General features: G+C 37.9%; 2 protein-coding genes across 4 annotated transcripts; both read left to right on the top strand.

Annotated features, from left to right (window-relative positions):
- LOC130941625 (uncharacterized) lies at positions 1–2,594 on the top strand. The gene is made up of 3 exons (XM_057870188.1): positions 1–700; positions 1,369–2,007; positions 2,159–2,594. The coding sequence occupies exons 1-3, from the start codon at positions 104–106 to the stop codon at positions 2,309–2,311; spliced, it is 1,389 nt and encodes a 462-aa protein (XP_057726171.1). The 5' UTR covers positions 1–103; the 3' UTR covers positions 2,312–2,594.
- A 3,191-nt stretch (positions 2,595–5,785) lies between these two features.
- On the top strand, positions 5,786–12,766 carry LOC130940174 (anaphase-promoting complex subunit 5). Of its 3 annotated transcripts, XM_057868238.1 has the most exons (20): positions 5,786–6,211; positions 6,360–6,522; positions 6,634–6,755; positions 7,191–7,440; positions 7,665–7,842; positions 7,946–8,024; positions 8,127–8,212; positions 8,836–8,962; positions 9,095–9,127; positions 9,348–9,596; positions 9,781–9,858; positions 9,958–10,220; positions 10,404–10,463; positions 10,571–10,638; positions 10,924–11,029; positions 11,117–11,258; positions 11,482–11,580; positions 11,987–12,251; positions 12,384–12,451; positions 12,540–12,766. In XM_057868238.1, the coding sequence occupies exons 1-20, from the start codon at positions 6,041–6,043 to the stop codon at positions 12,699–12,701; spliced, it is 2,769 nt and encodes a 922-aa protein (XP_057724221.1). In that variant the 5' UTR covers positions 5,786–6,040; the 3' UTR covers positions 12,702–12,766. The 3 variants fall into 3 exon arrangements, 1 of the variants encoding a protein (XP_057724221.1); XR_009070236.1 differs by lacking the exons at positions 12,384–12,451; positions 12,540–12,766 and adding an exon at positions 11,638–11,783 and having other exon boundaries at positions 11,482–11,535; positions 11,987–12,219; XR_009070235.1 differs by lacking the exons at positions 12,384–12,451; positions 12,540–12,766 and adding an exon at positions 11,631–11,783 and having other exon boundaries at positions 11,482–11,535; positions 11,987–12,219.
- Positions 12,767–18,197: the final 5,431 nt, after the last annotated feature.

The following is an 18,197-nucleotide window of genomic DNA, read 5'->3' as shown; positions in this document are numbered from 1 at the left end:
TTTGTCATTTTGGCCTGAGGCTGCGGTGTGTCTGGCACAGAGACAAGCCGTTTCTTTAGGGTTTTCTTCTCTTCTTCCTCCATTTCATTATAGTAATTGACTAATGGCGTCCTCCATGACTGTACGCATTGATAATCCGTCCTCTTCTGTACGGAGTAGTAATCCATACCACAGATTCTTGATCCCAGAGATGGGAACCTATTTCGATACTGTGCGCAGAAACAGTGTCCGCCTCAGTGCCACTATTGCTGACGTGTCCCGCTCTGAGATAGAGGGAAAACATGACACAGATACTTATAGAGCCTTGATGGATATGTTGACAAGTGCCGCTGACAACTTGACTATGACTGATAAAGTGACGAACCTCTGGCAGGAAATTTACTATAAGCCCTTCGATTATACTGGGAGAGAGACTATTCAACTAAGAAGCTCCGACAGGGAGGTGCTGGAGATTGACAAGAGTCTTGCTAAATCAGGATCTGGGGTTTTGAAGGACGCCATTGAGTTACTCCCTGACACGCATGAAGTGGCTACTAATGTCGTCTCCGCCGAGGTGCTCAAAGAGGTCATCCTCTTCTTGGAGAAGAAACGTGATTTCCAGCAGGCCCTCAAAGTCGACAACAAAGTTGTTGACGGGTATAAGTCCTGGTCCAAATACTTCATCAACCGCAACGCTGACATTCTACCCGAATTGTATAAGGTCACTTCATTCTCACTTTAATTTACTTTTGAATTTTGATGCACATTCACTTCAATCACCAACGGGTATTAAATGTGATTACATTATTGAATCTAATGTGAATGTTAAAATTAAGGGGAAATGGGGCCAAAGAGGGTGACAAAGCCCCCAAATTGGTTGAAGGATTATGCTAAGTGATAGATTGTTAAGAGTGTCCATAGTTTGTTAGACTGAACGGCAAATTGAATGAAAGAAAGAACGATGTGAATTGAGGTGTACAGAAGAATTTAGTGAAGTTCTATTAGGAGTTTCTCCCTCCACACGATGGAGGGAATCTTGTAGAATTTTCATTACAAAAATGCTATTTGGACACCAAATTAGTCGGTCACTATAATCAGCTACTATGTATTTATACACACATATGTAGTTTAACTCATTTTTAATGTGAATTTTGTATTCCAATGTGAATTCTATCTTGGTAGCTGATTTTGTTATAACCCTAATATGGTTGTTTTTGTTAATATACATACATCCTCCTTAGTACTCTTTCTCATTCTTATTATCTCTCATTGCATTGTTTCTCATTGTTGTGACCGGAATTCTACTTCCTAGACTAACAGTTTCTGTAAAACTTTCTTATACACTTAGTTTGCATATCAATAAGGTTTCAGTGGGTATGTGTTTCGTAGGCTGCAAAAGATCTCCGTATCTCAAGCTTGTTGGCTTTGACAAATAAGAGGGCTGCTAAAAAACTCCTGATCCCAACCAAGGAGCTGAAGGGCCCCAATGACTGTTTGAACCGACAAATGTTCCATTATTTTATCTGTGTGGCTAGTGACAAGACACACAGAGAGACCATTCTGACTGAATTGGACAATATCCGTGATGACTCAACTAGAGGCTCAGACATGGTAGTTGCCTGTAAAGAATTAAGACAATGGCTCACCAAAGTTGGTAACTCGGCCAAGCCCCTTTACGAAGATTTCGAGAGTCTCATGGAATCTCATCCCTTCCAAGAACTCTGCCTTTCTCTGTATCAAAACATACCTCCCGAGAAGGACCATATTTGCTTAAGAAGCTGCGATGGATCTGAGCTGAAGATGGACAAGAGTCTTGCTACTGCTGAATCCCGGTTTTTGCAAGACCGCATTGATTCTAATCCTGATTTGCATGAGGTCGAGGTGCCCGTTGATAGAGACATTCTTTCACAAGTCATCGACTTCTGTAAGAAGAAATGGGATTTTTCTGGGGCACTGGTGAGTCATTTCAAGAGATGGGCCACTTTCTTCTTGGAGCGTAACAGAAATATTCTTTCCAATTTGAATGTGGTGAGTTTATTAACGCTATGTCATATACAAACTCAGTTCTTGTTCTGACATTAATTATTAAATGTTACATGTCAGCTCAGCTTTGGAAAAGATGTGCATATTTTCTAAAAGACTAGTCTACATGCTCTTAAGAGTTTCAAATATTTTGTAGGCTGCCGACTATCTCTTCATCCCGAGCTTGTTGGAGTTGACAACAAATGCATTGGCAAATTCTGTGCAAACGAAGCTTCACCCCACGGCGGTGTGGACAACAATCCTTTTAAAGGACTACTTGACTAGTCATCATCCGATGTATCTTTGTTAGATTTTATTCGTTTCTTGATAGCAATGCATGATGAGCTTGTTTGGATAATGCTTTCCTCATCAAGGTTTGTGGTTAATGGAGCATAGACTCTAGAAGTTTAAACGATGAGGTCCATATAGATTTTTTTTACTAGTGTTTAATTTTCTAAGGCATTAAGTTGATTGATGTTGCTCACTACCTCTAAAGATGAATGGGGCTACTCATTCATGGTAGATGCTTTGCCCCCTCATGCTCATTTACAGATTACATTACAGTAAGATAAATCAAAGTGATTTTAATTTTATTGAATGGTCTCTCCCCATCCCATTGTTGCATACTATTATAGAAGAATGTTAGAAGATTATCAAAATTTATTATTTTTGGTCATAAAAGTAGCCATCATCGACCTTAATAAGTTTTGTCTCGTGCCTCCCGCTATTCTCTTTAGTGAAAAACTTCCTTTTACTTTTACTAGTATGATTGGTTTCATGTAAGACGACTTGAAAATGATATGAATAAATTGTAAGAGTATAAAGTCGAACTAATTGTCAATAAAAAGAGCATAAATAGAAAATACATATTATACTAATTACTAATTAGAATTGAAGTATGGTTAACTTTAAATATGTATTATACACAAATAATTTTAATGATTAATATGTGTTTTTAAATTATCAAAATTATTTTACTTAAATAATTATCTCTAGAGACGAGGCATATCAAAGATGTAAAATAGTGCTAATCAACTTGGTCAGGATTACAGAATACAGAACTTGATAAAAATATATAATTATTATTGGTTAGAACAGTGTAAATAATTATATTAGTTGTGTTTTAAAATTAATATTATAATCAACGTATAATATAAGAATAACACATTCATCTTTGAATGAAAATCATTGATATTCATCAATAGATCATAGAATTTCATATAAAATATGAAGTACGAGACATTATACTTTACACGATAGTTTAATTTCAAATTAATTAGTAGATATAATTGTCTTTTTCAAAAAAAAAATCATAAAATATCAATTTTATTTCTCTATGTTATTTAATTATTTCTTTATCAATCGTGCTACACTATTAACAGCATTTCTGCCAACTTCTGCCAATTCTTGATTATGACTGTATTTAATGGAAGTATCTTTGTAGATGTATCTAATAAAAATATTTTTTTTATAATTGTGTCTAATGAAAGTATCTTTATATATACATTTTTTAGATGCCGTCTCTTGATACCCTATACTTTTCTTTTCTCTATTCATACCGGAAGTTTATTTTTAATACAATAATAGTCAATAGAAATTTTTTTTCAGCTAAAGTATGTTCTGAAAACCGGACCGAATGGTCGGATGGATTCAACCGCGAACCGATAATAATAACGGTCCGGCTAGGCATACGAAATCCGGAAACCGTCAATTGAAAAACCGGTAAAAAACCTCTGAACCGGCAAGTTTGAAGGAAGCGGCATTGTTTTGCTTACTGAATGTGTGAACCTTTGAATGAAGCCATGCCTCTCTCACTCTCACTTCACTTCTCACTCCCTCTCCAGCAGAACTCTGAAATTTGAATCACTCCCCTTCTCCAACCCTAGTCCCTCTTCGAGCCACTGCAGCCGCCCGTCCGTCGAGCTACTGCCGCCGTCGGTCCGTCAGCCACTGCCGAAGGCCGTCACCAGCATCCCTTCTCTCTTCGTCCTGTTCGAAGTCTCCAACCCCTGCTCTCTCCTTCCGCGAGCTCGGCCCATCCGTCGTCTTCATCTGGTCGGCGTCGTCCGTCGCAGCAATGCACGCTGCCAGAACCCCAAACTTCAAAGGTTAGCTCACTGCTCACTTCTTCTGCGCTTTTTTATTTATGCCCTGTTCAATGATTATTTGATTACTGATTATTTGAATGTTTTGTGTTTTAATTTTTTATTGAATGATTATTTGATTACTGATGAGCTCTGGTTCTGCTGTGTTGCTGTTTTTGTGTGTTGTGACTTTTTATTGAATGAACTCTGGTTCTGCTGTGTTGCTGTTTTGTGTGTTCTTTATTTTTTATTGAATGATTATTTTGCTGATTATTGATTATTGAAGGTCTTGTGATAATTGATTATTGAACGTCTTTTGATTATTGATTATGATTAGTGATGTGCTGCTGGTTTTGCTGTGTTGTGTTTTCCTATTTTGTGATTTAATTGTGCTTAGATTGTGATTGTCTTGATGAATTCTTTTAAATATATATTTTGCTGTTGCTGTTGTTGTTGTGTTGATTCATAACAGTCTGATTAATTTTCATGAATTCTTTATTCCATGGGAAAAGGAAGATTAAGTTAAGGTAATTAGACATATTGTTTGTGTCATAAATCATAATTTCTTAATACATTTCAGGCTGATGTAGAAGAAATTGTGTTTAGACTGTGATTGATAGAAGAAGAAAATATGGACACAGTTTAAAAACTGAAAAAGAGAACTTTGTTTAACCAATCTTGAACTTCTTAGTAAGCTAACCAAAAATATCTACCTAATAACTAAGTAACTTTGTTTAACCAATCTTGAACTTCTTGACACTAGTTAACTGTTTAACCAATCTCGCTGTCGTCTCGCCGCCTTCATGCTGCTCGCCGTCGTCCTGCTCTCCGTCGCGCTCAACCCCTATCAAAGGTTAGTGGCAGTGCTCAGAACAATACGTTTTTCTTTTTATTCTCTGTTCTGATTTCTGAAAGTGAAATCATGGATAAGATTACAATTTACAGGGGTTTTGTTTTTGTTGAAATTATTGATAAAAATGGCTTTGCTATGCTGCTGTTTTTGAATTTCTGGCTCTGCTGTTTTCGAATTTTTGTTTGTTGTACTGCTGGTGTTTTTGAATTTATACAAATACTTTCCCCTTGTGGAAGCTTATGGTAGGAATTGTGTATATTGTAATTCTTCCTCAATGTATTCCAGAGGCCTTTGCTTCAAATGTTAGGGCCAATGTTGCTGACATGGTCAGTTTATTTGTTTTCCATCCCATGTAATTGTTACTTATATCTATGAAGAAAAAAGGTGAATGCATGGCATGTTTCAAAGTCGTGCTGATTATCAGTGATTATATGTACTGCACTACTGCATTTTTTTGTTTGATATTAATTAATATTATAAGATTTAATTTCTCTGTGCTATCTTTCTAATGATGGTTTACACTACTCAATTTATGAATTTTCACCATCATCTGAAAATACATTTGATTGGATGCTTGGAAAATGTTTAATACTATCAATGTATTAACTATTAAACAAACATGTTCTGTAATTTCATATTATAGCAATAAACATGTTCTATAATTTTTTGTGTTGATGAGAGCTGATCTATATTTTATTTAAAATTTTATTCTAAAACAGTTTTTTTTCAGTTGAACCACGGTTGGACCGGTTGGACCAATAAACCAGTAACTAAAGCGGTTTGATAACGGGTCCGGTTCTCAGAACCTTCTCTATAAATCCTTCGAATTGAAATGGAAGGGAGAGACCGAGAGTAAATTTCAGTGTTGGCGGTTTTTCCCTTATGAATTTTGCAATTGAAAAAACTGGTGAGAGAGTGGGAACTAGTACCAGCAACCAAGCACAGAGAAAAGGCAGAACCAAACCCTATTCAAAATCCTCATTCTTCATCCCTCAGCCATCGGAGCTTCAATCTTACTCACCTTCGCTTTGTTGCACACCACACACTCTCTTTTACACACTCAATTTGAGCTAAGCATTTTCACAAACACAAAGCAGGCATAATGAGTGGCATATTCAAACAACCAGGTGCATTCGCCATCACTCCCCACAAGGTTTCAGTCTGCATTCTCCTCAAGATCTACGCTCCCCCTGCTCAAATCTCCCTCCCTTTCCCTTTCTCCTCCGTCGCCCACCACAACCGCCTCGGATTGTTCTTGCTCTCCCTCACCAAGGTTCCCTTTCGAATTTAACTTCCATTCCTAGCTTCTTCTTCATTTCTTATCAAGGATAACTTGAATTTTTATGTCATATTTGTCTATGGAAAAGTTTGACTTGTGTGATTGGTTTTTTAATTGTTTGAAAATGTTGGTGACTATGCAGTCGTGTGATGATATATTGGAACCAAAATTGGATGAACTCATCCATCAATTGAGAATGATGAGCCAAAACTGGATGTCAACTTGGATTATTGATCAGTTGATGACTAGGCTGTCGTCTCTGTCGTCACCTGATGATTTGTTTAATTTTTTTATTGATATACGAGGTGGGTTGAACAGTATTGATGTTAGTAGACCTCATCTTATTTACACAGCTGGTTGGCGGTTATTTGTTAGATTGAACGAGATTTGTTAATACTAAAAATGACATTGTGCAGGAATACTTGGGGGTCCTGATTCGGGTGCCATTGAAGATGACCAAATTATTTTGGACCTTAACAGTAACCTGGGCATATTTCTTCGGCGTTGTGTGCTTGCTTTCAATTTGTTATCATTTGAGGTATGGCATATGACAATAAAAGGCGGAAGAAGAGTATGGCTAGATAGTTGTTTTCTCTGATGTTCCATTGTATTCATTATTTCTAGTACTAGCCGCTACCATCATGGCGTCATAGATGTGCTTTACCTTTGAATGAGTATGCAGTGATGTAATGAAGTTTGTGGTGAAATCAGCATGACATCCCTGATTTTCTTTTTTTTCATGAAAAAAGTTGCTATTGGGAACTTAACATGCAATTTTGAGTCTTTAGCAATAACTGTTTTTCTTTAAACTAATACTTCTCAGTATATTTTTCCACATAAACTTCTTGCTTTCTCTCACTCACTCACCCCTATTCCCCCCCAATCACACATATGCTTAGTTCATGAGTGCATATTTAATGTTTTTCTTTAAGATGAAATCTTATCCTCCTTGAAACTTTATTTGAATGTTCAGGGTGTGTGCCACCTCTTGACAAACATAGGGATATACTGTAAAGAAGAATTCTCAAATTGTCCTCCTTATGAAGCACCTAGTTTAGATGATTCTAGTAGTAATTTGGAGACGTATTCAGAATATGAGAACATGGACCTGGAGAATTTTGTATATGAAAAGGTTTCAGAAGAAATTGAAGCAAGAAAGGAGGCTAATGAAAGAATTCCATTCCATCTTCATGTACCAAATACGCTTCTGAGTTTAGTTGATGGTATGGTTGTGTTTGGGCTGTTCTCTGTTTGCTATTTTGTATAGTTCATCCTTTAATTAAAGATAGAAAATAAAAACATAAAATCAGAACATTAAATAAACTCATCCTGGTTCACGAAGGCGTCTGAATATTATAGACAAGGACTTTTTATAATTTATGCTTTTTTTGGACCTGTTTATTGACATAGTGATCTAACTGTGCTTGGTCAAAATTTACAAACACAGATATTGATGTTCCGGTTGATTCAGCATCTAAACAGAGTGAGAAAGTTAGAGTAGCTAGTCCTTATGGAGATCCTTCAAGTAACATGCTAAGAGATGATGATCCTAGTGGTGCAGTATTCCTGCGCACAAACTGGCAGGTGCAAGGGTACTTACAAGAGCAAGCGGATATAATTGAAAAGTATGCATCTTGTAGGCCTTGAACTTCTCTTGATATATTTGAATATGGAATTGTAGAAGTGCCTTTCATCTATAGTAAATTTCATTTTTTATTCTTGTTGTAGGAATGGAGGTGCTGTCTCTTTGAATGGGTTTGAAATTGTTCTACGACAGCTACGGAAGTTGGCACCTGAACTACATCGAGTAAGCTTAGGAGGTTATTTTTTGTATTATTTATGGGCTTCAAATTTTTTTTTTTTGGGTTATTCTTTAAGTTTGCTGATATTGATTTTTACATCCATCTAGGTTCACTTTCTGAGCTACTTGAATAGTCTTTCTCATGATGATTATATTGCTGCTTTGGAGAATCTTCATTGCTACTTCGATTACAGGTAGTTGAACTGTTAGTTCTTTTCTAGTCTCTCTACTGATATTGAAATTGGACAATGAATTGTTAATTCCTCATTTGGTGACTAGTTATTTTAAAGCAAGTGATAGAGGTAAAAAGGCATAATCACTGTGCCTGGTGTCCATGTTGGATGAGAGCTTTAGATCATTCTATGTTCAGTATGTTGGGTACAAACGAGGCCTTGTGGCACTATGTTGCGAAGTATCACTTTTCTCGGTTGTTGTAACTTATCGTCAAACCATTTTTTGTTTGTGTAATACTTCCTCAAAAGGTTGACTTTACCTTGTACAGGAATTGTGTAGCAATTTTCATGACAATTATTCAATTATAATATGTACACTTTACCTAAGAAATTGCTATGCGCCATCTCATCCTTAATGGATTTCTAGTGCAACTTCAATCATCTAAACTGATTGTAATCCCTTTCAAGTTGTTGTTTATTACTGAAGAGTATCCTCAACTTGCTTGCATTTGACTTTTCTATAACCTCAGTTTCTCTCCACCCATCCTCTTGTGTTACCAAGTCTTGAGTGAATTAATAGCCAAATAAAATTGTAGAGCATATCCTTTCACAACCTCACTTATCAGTTACTTGGTGGACAAAAGTGCAGGGACCGAAGGACTTGATTTTGTCCCTCCAGCTGGTAGTAATAGCTTTGGAAGATATGAAGTCGCTTTGTTATGTTTGGGGATGATGCATTTCCACTTTGGGCATCCAAAGTTGGCTTTAGAGGTGTGCTTTATGAACATTTCACCACTTGTTTTTTATTCCTACCTTTCTAGTCTTCAGCTCATTATTAAGCCAATATAATTATTCTACTACTTGTGTGGTACTGCAGTACTTATTTTGCTTGACCATGTTTAGGTTTTGACAGAAGCAGTTCGTGTTTCTCAGCAGGTGAGAGATCTAAACTTTAGTTTTGCTTATTCAACAATGTTGCCAAATAGTAGCATTTAACAATTGGCACAAAATTTAAGTTGACAGCCAAATTTGCCTTATTGACTACATGCTACTATAGGTTCATGTCAAAATAAATGTTATTAGCAGATGTTGTAATTTAACCCAAAATGTATCTTATGTGTTATGCTGTGTTGATTGACAATTTTAATCTATGCAGCAAAGCAATGATATCTGTCTTGCATACACTTTAGCAGCTATCTCAAACTTGCTTTTTGAGAACGGAATCTCAAGTACAGCTAGGTTGATAGGATCATCATACTCACTTTTTACGAGCATAGGTATTTCACTCTCTGTTCAACAACAATTGTTTGTTCTCTTGAGAGGTTCTTTGAAGAGAGCAGAAAGTCTGAAATTAAAACGGTTGGTGGCTTCCAACCATCTGGCAATGGCCAAGTTTGATTTAACGGTAATGAGATTTTCTTACTACATTAAACATTCTCTTTCTGCATCCAGTACTTTTTCCTATTTACATTTCTTCAAGATCCACAAAGTTAACTTGTTCTGAAGTCTTAACATCTTGATAGTGGTTACTGAAACATGAAATTATATATGATCTCATTTATTTACATCATGGTAGTATATTCTTGCAGCATGTCCAGAGGCCCTTGCTATCCTTTGGTCCAAAAGCTTCCATGAAGCTCAGTACGTGCCCTGTTAATGTTTGCAAGGTAGTAGAAATCTTTGTAATTATTATAAGTGGATGAAAATTACTGAACAAAAGGAATTAGATCTTTACATAATGCATTTTCTTGTTCTATGACTGACAGGAGCTCAGATTGAGCTCTCATCTCATCAGTGATTTTTGCAATGAGAGTTCTGCAATGACAATTGATGGTGCTTTCAGTACAGCTTGGCTTAGGAATTTACCAAAGCCAACAGGTTCTTTACTACTATGCCCAGAAAATGGATCTGGCAGCAGTTCTAATGTTTCCCAATTCTGTGCACAACCAACCTCAATTCCAGGATCTGTTATGCAAGTATTGGGTTCATCTTATCTACTTCGGGCAACTGCATGGGAGTTATACGGAAGGTAAGTTCATATCTGTCTTCTAGGTATATGTGAGCTAAGTTCATGGTTTATTATTGTGTGCTTTTTCAGGAAAGTATAATTCTAGTTTCATGAGCATTAAAGTTAATTATTTCCATATTTTTGTAATAACTTGAAAACCTACTGGCTTGCATTTCATACTTTATTTTTTCTATTTCTCATCAGCACTCCGCTGGCTCGCATAAATGCACTGGTACATGCAACTTGCTTTGCTGATGCATCAAGGTAGCTTCTAAGCTGAATGTATCCCCGTTGTTTATTAAGTAAAATGATGACTGTTTACCTACCAATAATTTTTTTCCTCCTTGTGTTGACTTCATATTGGTTCCCAGTTCCTCAGATACAGCGTTGGCATATGTAAAGCTCATTCAACATTTAGCAGTCTTCAAAGGATACAAAGGTTGGAATGGTTGCATTAAATTTGAAAATATTTCCACCTTTTGTTTTATATTTGTATGCTTCCATGCTTCATTCTATTTTCCCCCCTAATAGTTTCTATATCATCAGCCAGAGTCAGTGTGTCAGAGAAGGGATTACACCCAAGGGGTGTTGTAATGTAGGCAACGTAACCTGATAAACTTATTATTTTTCGGCTTGAACTTATGACCTTAAGTTAGCTTTTTGTTTTCCCCTCCTTACTGTTGATGTACTGATCCATCTTCTCATTTTTTTTTTGTCTTTTTAGAGGCCTTTTCCGCCCTTAAAATCGCGGAGGAGAAGTTTCTCTCTGTCTCAAAATCACAAATCTTACTACTCAAGTTGCAGCTACTTCATGATCATGCTTTACATCGGTAAGTGTGCATTCAGAACCTTAAATTCTGTTAGCAGCTGTCATTTATGAATTGTTAATAACTTAATTGGGCATGAGCATCATGCAGTGGACACTTGAAGTTAGCCCAGAAACTATGCGATGAACTGGGTGTTTTGGCATCACCAGTAACTGGTGTAGATATGAACCTGAAGACAGAAGCAAGCCTTCGGCATGCTCGAACATTACTTGCAGCCAATCAATTCCGAGAGGTTTTTTTCCCAGCTATTTTACAGCTCCTATTTCCTAATAATAATTAAGCAAAATATTTTAATTTGGCTGAATTAGACCTTAGCTTCTTATCCAGGAAGGAGAAAAAGGTACTGATTGCTGCTAGTGTTAGTCAGTGTTAAAAGAGAACTCACTGTTTAAAGGGAACTGTTCTCCTCCTAACTTTGCGTTTCACTTTTTATATTTGGCATATTATTTTTCCAGGCCGCTGCTGTGGCACACTCCCTCTTCTGCATGTGCTACAAGTACAATCTGCAAGTTGAGAATGCTTCAGTTCTTCTTTTACTTGCTGAAATTCACAAGGTAATGTGGTCATATTATTTGACACACTTTTGGTTTGTGTATTGTGTAAGTTTTTAGAAAACAAAAAATGTATGGAGCAAAATATTCTAAGCCAGTAGAATCGGGGAGAAAAGAAAAGTCGAGTAAGGAAATGCTTGGGTAGATCCATAGACGATGTCTGTGTTTGTATATAGGCATTAAACAGCACCATGGTTTCATCTAAGGTAAATATTTGTCATGGGTCGTGATTATTGATGCATATCTTTTATATTCTTCAATTTATACTAGCTTATGATATTTTTTTTTATTGTGTATACTTTTTATGTGAGATATTGAAACAACCTAAATGATTGACAGTATATTGTGCCAGCATTCCTATTGCTGTCTGTTCTCTACTTTAAAGCCTTCAATTTTTTTTCCTTATCAGAAATCCGGAAACGCAGTTCTAGGCCTTCCATATGCATTAGCAAGCCTTTCATTCTGCCAGTCATTTAATTTGGATCTTCTAAAAGCCTCTGCTACTCTTACTCTAGCTGAGTTGTGGCTCTCTCTTGGATCAAGCCATGCGACAAGGGCTTTGAACCTTGTCCATGGAGCCTTCCCAATGATTCTTGGTCACGGTGGTTTGGAGCTCCGCTCACGGGCTTATATTGTTGAAGCAAAGTGCTATCTATCCGATACAAATTTCAGTGGTATGTGATTGTAAACCCTTTTATAGACTATGCTATGCAAGTTTGCCTTTGCTCGTAACTCTACATATAAGCTTAAATATATTTGATTTTTGTAACCATTTTAATACCAAAAGCTGATTTATATTCTTTCAGTCTTTGAGAATTACGAGATTGTGATAGATTCATTAAGACAGGCATCTGATGAACTCCAACTTTTGGAGGTAAGCAAACTTATGTAATCTTGTGTATTAGCATTGTACTGGCAGTATTATCATTATATACTTACATTTCGTCATGTGTGGTCCACAGTTTCATGAACTGGCAGCTGAAGCTTTCTATTTGATGGCCATGGTATACGACAAACTGGGACAATTAGAGAAAAGGGAAGAGGTTGCAGCTTCATTCCAGAAACATATCTTGGCTCTCCAAAACAATAAAAATGAGGATGATCCTCTTGTAAGTGTATTATGAAGATGTATATAGTTATATAGTCTACTAAATTGTATACAATGCTGAACTTGATAGTCTCTGTCTTCTGTAATTATCAATCCTTCAGTTGTTGTTTAGTCATTTTGTTTACAGTTGAGGTATTCTGATGAGAGATGGGGAAAGTAGGCATGATGTAGAATGGCATTTAAAGCTTTGGAGGTTTGTGGGTTCGGTAAATCACATGGTAATGATTATTATATAGAACTGCCGTGTTGTGTTTGAAATGAACTTGGTTGCTTATTCAATTTTTTCTATATATCTTAGGAAAACTACGTTAAAGTAATCCATAGGTCTGATTGATAAATGGCAAAAATATGTGGTAGGTCCTACATACATATATTTGTCACCTTTTAGCAGAAAAGATTGGATGGAGTGTGACTGAAATCATACAATTGGCAACTATCTTAATGAAGAATATTAACTGATTTTGATTTCATCATTTATTGGTGGATCTTTTATTGTCATTATTGTTATTATTAATGGAAAATTTCCAGTCGATGCATGGTTATTTTAGTAGTTTTTAATCGTTGATTTTAATTACAAAAACATATATAATATATATATATATAGTATTTGTATACTTGAAAGCTTTCTATTGTTATTTAAGTGGCTCATATTTTTTGTTTTTGTGGGATCGAGGTGTGGGGAATCGGGAGGGGGATGGGGTCATACTCTTCGGTGATCACATGTGCTTGCAACAAATCGTTATCTTTTGCTCATACGTTGCAAATTTTGAAGCTCACGAGGGGGCCAACTTGTACTTGCCCTCGCTTGGATGACACAAAAAAAAGACATTGACATAATTGTACATCTTTTTAATAATTTCATTGAATGATGTTTTTTTTTTCCATAAAATTATACCTTAGGGAATAATATTTTTTCGGAAAAAGAAAAAAAAACTCACGATGTGGTCTAAAATAATTACAAAAAAAGAATGCTATTAGCCTACGTCAGGTTCGTGTCCACGTTGCGTATTTGACGATGTTGCTACATTGACAATAGTTGGTTAATAGGTGTAGCACAATTTTCTTTTTTTTTTTTCTTCTTTATCAAATAGGTGGCCGATCACGTTTAAAATTATCTAATAAATCATGTAATTAAGCAAATTTCATTCAAACATTGATGAGCCACTTTCTATTTTCTAATCATATTTTCTTTTCCAACGTGGTTCTCTTTTCTTTCTCTTCACCCCGTGAGTTACCATCTGTCTCCAAAAGGGTTTTTTTATTTTAATAAATAAATAAATTATAATAATTACTAAAATAAATAATTTAAAAAATATTTATTAAAATAAATATTTCTCTCTTATCTTATTTATATTGTAAACAAGATAATTTTGCATGTAACTTGTTACGATGGGTAACCGGAGATTAATGGGCTGGATGGCGTTGGTTGGCCCAAACATATGAAGGAGGAGGCTTTCAAGTGGATCTGCTACTCGGGGGGCCTCCGTCCGACTTGTGCGTATGAAAGAATGGGGGTGGTACCTGTAAAGACACTCTGATGCCTAAGTCAGCAAAGGTTTAAGCAGGTTTTAGAATGTATTAGAACTTAGAGATACCTGAGGAGTGTCAGGGTATTTATAGGGGTGATCCAATAACCACCGCTAAAGTAGTTCCATCTTTTAAGGTGAATAACCGTCCATTTATCTTAGGGAAGTTGGAATATGGCTCCTGAAAGTGGGTAGAGAGATTTCAGGGACAGTTACTCATTTGAATGAGTGATTATCTGCCAGTTAATCATCGTCCCCGACTTCTATAGAACAAGTCGTGGTGGGCACCGACTTCGTAAAACGAAGGTCGGTGCTGAGTGAGGCTCAATCCGTGGGATTAGGCCTTTTGTTTGGATCTGGGCCTTTACTGTTGGGTCAGGGTATGAACAGTGCCCCTACTCGAGCCCAATTTTTCTTTTCAAGATTTGGGTTCGAGTATTCTATTCGGGGTCGTAGCCGACTTGTTGGAGGACCGACGTGATGGTCTGAAACCGACGTGACTTTTTGTAACTTTTGGTTCTGACAGTTACGTCTAATCAAGCGTCGTGTCCGTTAGGGATGTGCGTAGGGATTGATGGTCTTGGTAACGGTGCATTCTCATTAATGACTGCCCCGCTTTTACTATTGTGCCCCTAGCATGTTTATAAATACTTTCCCTCTCTTTCGTTGTTTCGTTTCTGCGATTTTCAAATTTCTTCTTCCTTTGTTCGTGCTGCATCCTTGTGTTTGAAGGCTTTTACTTCCTCCCATCCTGATTTTCGGATAAAGGTTAGCTTTTTCTTCTTCTGTAACATGCCTTATATTTGCATGCCCTTATTTTGTAGATAAGTAGGTCGGTTTGTAGATTTTTGTTCGGTTCCGTCTCCCCTCTCTTTAGAGACCGTGTTTTTTTATTTTTCTTTTCTTTTTTTTCTTGTAGGTTTTTGTTACCTTTTTTAAGAAAAGAAATGGCTTCCGTAGATATCCTTTCCCAGTGGGTCGATGTCACAGTCCTAGGGGAGGAACCTTTGGTTGATACTAAGTTTATCACCCACCTTCGTACCCGCCACAGAATTTGTACTTCTGAGGAGGATGAGCCGAAGTATGAGTTGGTAGTCCCGGGTCCAGAAGACCGGGTTTGCTTCGGGAGGGCCGATGAGGCGGCCCCTCATTTTTTCTTTATGTATGAGTGCATGGTCACCCGTTTGGGTGTTTTTCTTCCATTTTCAGATTTCGAGATGTCTGTGTTGCGTCACTGCCAGGTTGCCCCTACCCAACTTCACCCCAATTCTTGGGATTTTCTGAAAATTTACCAATTTATTAGTCACGCTTTGGACTTTCCGACCTCTTTGAGGATTTTCTTCTATCTTTTCCACATGACTAAGCCCTTCAGTGGGCTAAATAACAAGCAGCAATGGGTGTCTTTCCGAGCCATACAAGGTCGGAGAATTTTCACCCTTTTTGACGAATCCTTCCATGACTTCAAAAATTATTTTTTCAAAGTTCAAGCTGTAGAGGGTCACCACCCCTTTTTCTTGGATGAGAGTTCTTCCCCTTGCTTTCCCCTGTATTGGTTGGAGGCCTCCCCCTGTGAGAAATATGGTCTGGACGACCTGGACGAGGTGGAGGCGGCCATTGTGGGGTTTTTCCGAGAAGTGTGGGGGTGGGCCCCATACTTGGATACTAGGAAATTTCTCCAGGGATCGCCGACTTTTGTTCGGTCGCAACTAGGTAGCTTTTATATATATATATGTATATATATTTCTTATTTCCGACTTGTGTCTGCCGACTTGAGGTTTGCCGACTTGTTGTTTTTGCTAATTATTTCTTTTGCAGATATGGCGAGGAAGAATGCTCAGGAATCTTACCAGAGAGTCCAGGAGGCTAAGGCAAGGTCTCGGGTCAGGACTGGTGGCACCAAGGTGATCATCTTTCCTCCTCCTCCTCCCCAGAACACGGGGACTCCTTCCCAGCCCATTGTGATTTCTTCTTCGGCTTTGTCTCGGCCGCTCCCCTCCGCCCGACTTCTTCCTAAGCCGGAGAAGAAGAAGCGCAAGATTTTAGAGTCTGGCTCTTCTTTTGACGGTGGGGTTAAGACGGATGCTCTTGCATTCGTCTGAAAGAACATCTACCCTCATATAAGTATGGATGATGTCTCTGTTCGGAACCACCTTACTACTCTGGCTGAGGAGAGTTTCAGGGCGGCGGGTGTTTGTGGCAAGCTCTTAGATATTTTTGAGAAGACTCCTCTCAGCTCTTTGGGGTTAACCTCGAAGGTTGAGGAGCTGGAAGGAAGGCTTCTTACTTATCAAGAGCAGGAGAGGGAGTTGAAGGAGGAGGTCGCCAAGCTGAGGGAGGAGAGAGATAGCCTTTGGGAGAAGGAGAGTAAGTTGCAGGCCCAATGCAACATGGAGGCGGGTTTGAGGAAAATAGCACAGGAGAGTTACCAGAGTTTATTTCAAAATCTTGTGTCTGTGAGGAAAGATCTGCTGGATTCTCGGAATGCATATGCCGAGTTGGAGGACTCTATTGCTGAGGGGGTCAAGGAGGCTTGGAGGATTTTTAAGGAGCAAGTCGGAGTCATCGCTCCTGACTTGGATCTTTCTCCTTTGGATCCTAACAAAGTTGTTATCGATGGTGCCATAGTGGATCCCCCTGCTCCCGTGATCGTTTCCGAGTCAGAATTGAAGACTCAGGGGCAGAGGATTATTGAGTCCCCTCCTCGCTCGAAGGACGCTTTGGGTTCTTCCCAGGTTCCTCCGACTTCCTCTTCGTCTCCTATGGGTGCCTCTCTTCCCGGTCCTGGTGGCGCTCCTCCTGACTCTGGTAGTGGTGATCCGTCTACTCCTCTTCAGAAAAAGTAATTTGTTGGCTATTTGGGGGCCCGGCCTGTGGGTCCCCCCTTTTTTAAACTCTCTGTTTGTTTTTGGTGGTGTTTGAACAATTTACTTTTGGCCTTTTAAGGCCGTAAACAAAACACTAAAAATACCCCTTTTTTAATAAGGGTTTAAGTTAAAAAATAAATACCCTTTTTTGGATAAGGGTTTAAGTTACCTTATGCGTGCATGCTTTTCTGACTTTAGTTTTTTGGAAAACCCCTTTTGATCTTCTTTGAAAACCTTTTTCTTGGCTGTCTGTCCTCTTGAGTTCCTTTTTCTCTGAGGACTTAGGACAGTCTTTAACTTTGATATTTTTGATAGGTTTTTCAATCTCTTTTTGGTATTCCTTATACTCAATTTCAGAATTTATTGAGTTCCTATGACTTAGGTCACTTTTGTGATGCGTTTTCTTTGCTGCTCGGTTCTTCATTTCGGCTTATGAGCCTTAATGTTCCCGAGTTCTTCGCGATCAACTTTTATAACCTCTTTACACCGACTTGTACCTCGTCGTTTTATCCTGACGACCATCTAGGTCGGTTCATGGGATTTTCATGTTTTGTCGAGCTTAAGTCGGCGCGTTTCGTAGAAAGAAAGAGAAAACAAAAAAGGAATTTATAAGAGATATTCGTAAGATGAAAAAGATCTTTATTAATTGGGGGAGGTACTTTATTGCTACTAAGGGTTTTTGACAATCTATTTCCCTTAGCCCCTACTATGATGCCTCGTTAAAAACCCATCTCCAGAAAAAACCCTTTGATTTTGGGAAAAAAATCATGAAGTTGGGAAAAGAGTATATCAGGGAGTAGAGTTCGCTTTTAACTGTAGTACCTTTTCATATTACAAGCATGCCACGACCTCGGTAACTCGGTGTCGTTCAGGTCGGTCACTTTATAATAGCCTTTTCCTAAGACCTCATCGATTTTGTATGGTCCCTTCCAATTTGCAGCGAGCTTTCCTTCCCCTGATTTGTTGACTCCAATGTCGTTTCTGATCAAGACCAAGTCACTTGGGGTGAATGTTCTTCGAATGACTTTTTTGTTGTATCTTCTAGTCATCCTTTGTTTTAGCGCTGCTTCTCTTATCTGGGCTTGTTCTCGTACTTCGGGGAGCAGGTCGAGCTCTTCTTTG

The sequence above is a fragment of the Arachis stenosperma genome, chromosome 7, assembly GCF_014773155.1.
Source record: "Arachis stenosperma cultivar V10309 chromosome 7, arast.V10309.gnm1.PFL2, whole genome shotgun sequence".
NCBI lineage: Eukaryota > Viridiplantae > Streptophyta > Magnoliopsida > Fabales > Fabaceae > Arachis > Arachis stenosperma.
The sequence above is the reverse complement of the archived record's forward strand: the minus strand, read 5'-3'. Positions and strand labels throughout refer to the sequence as shown.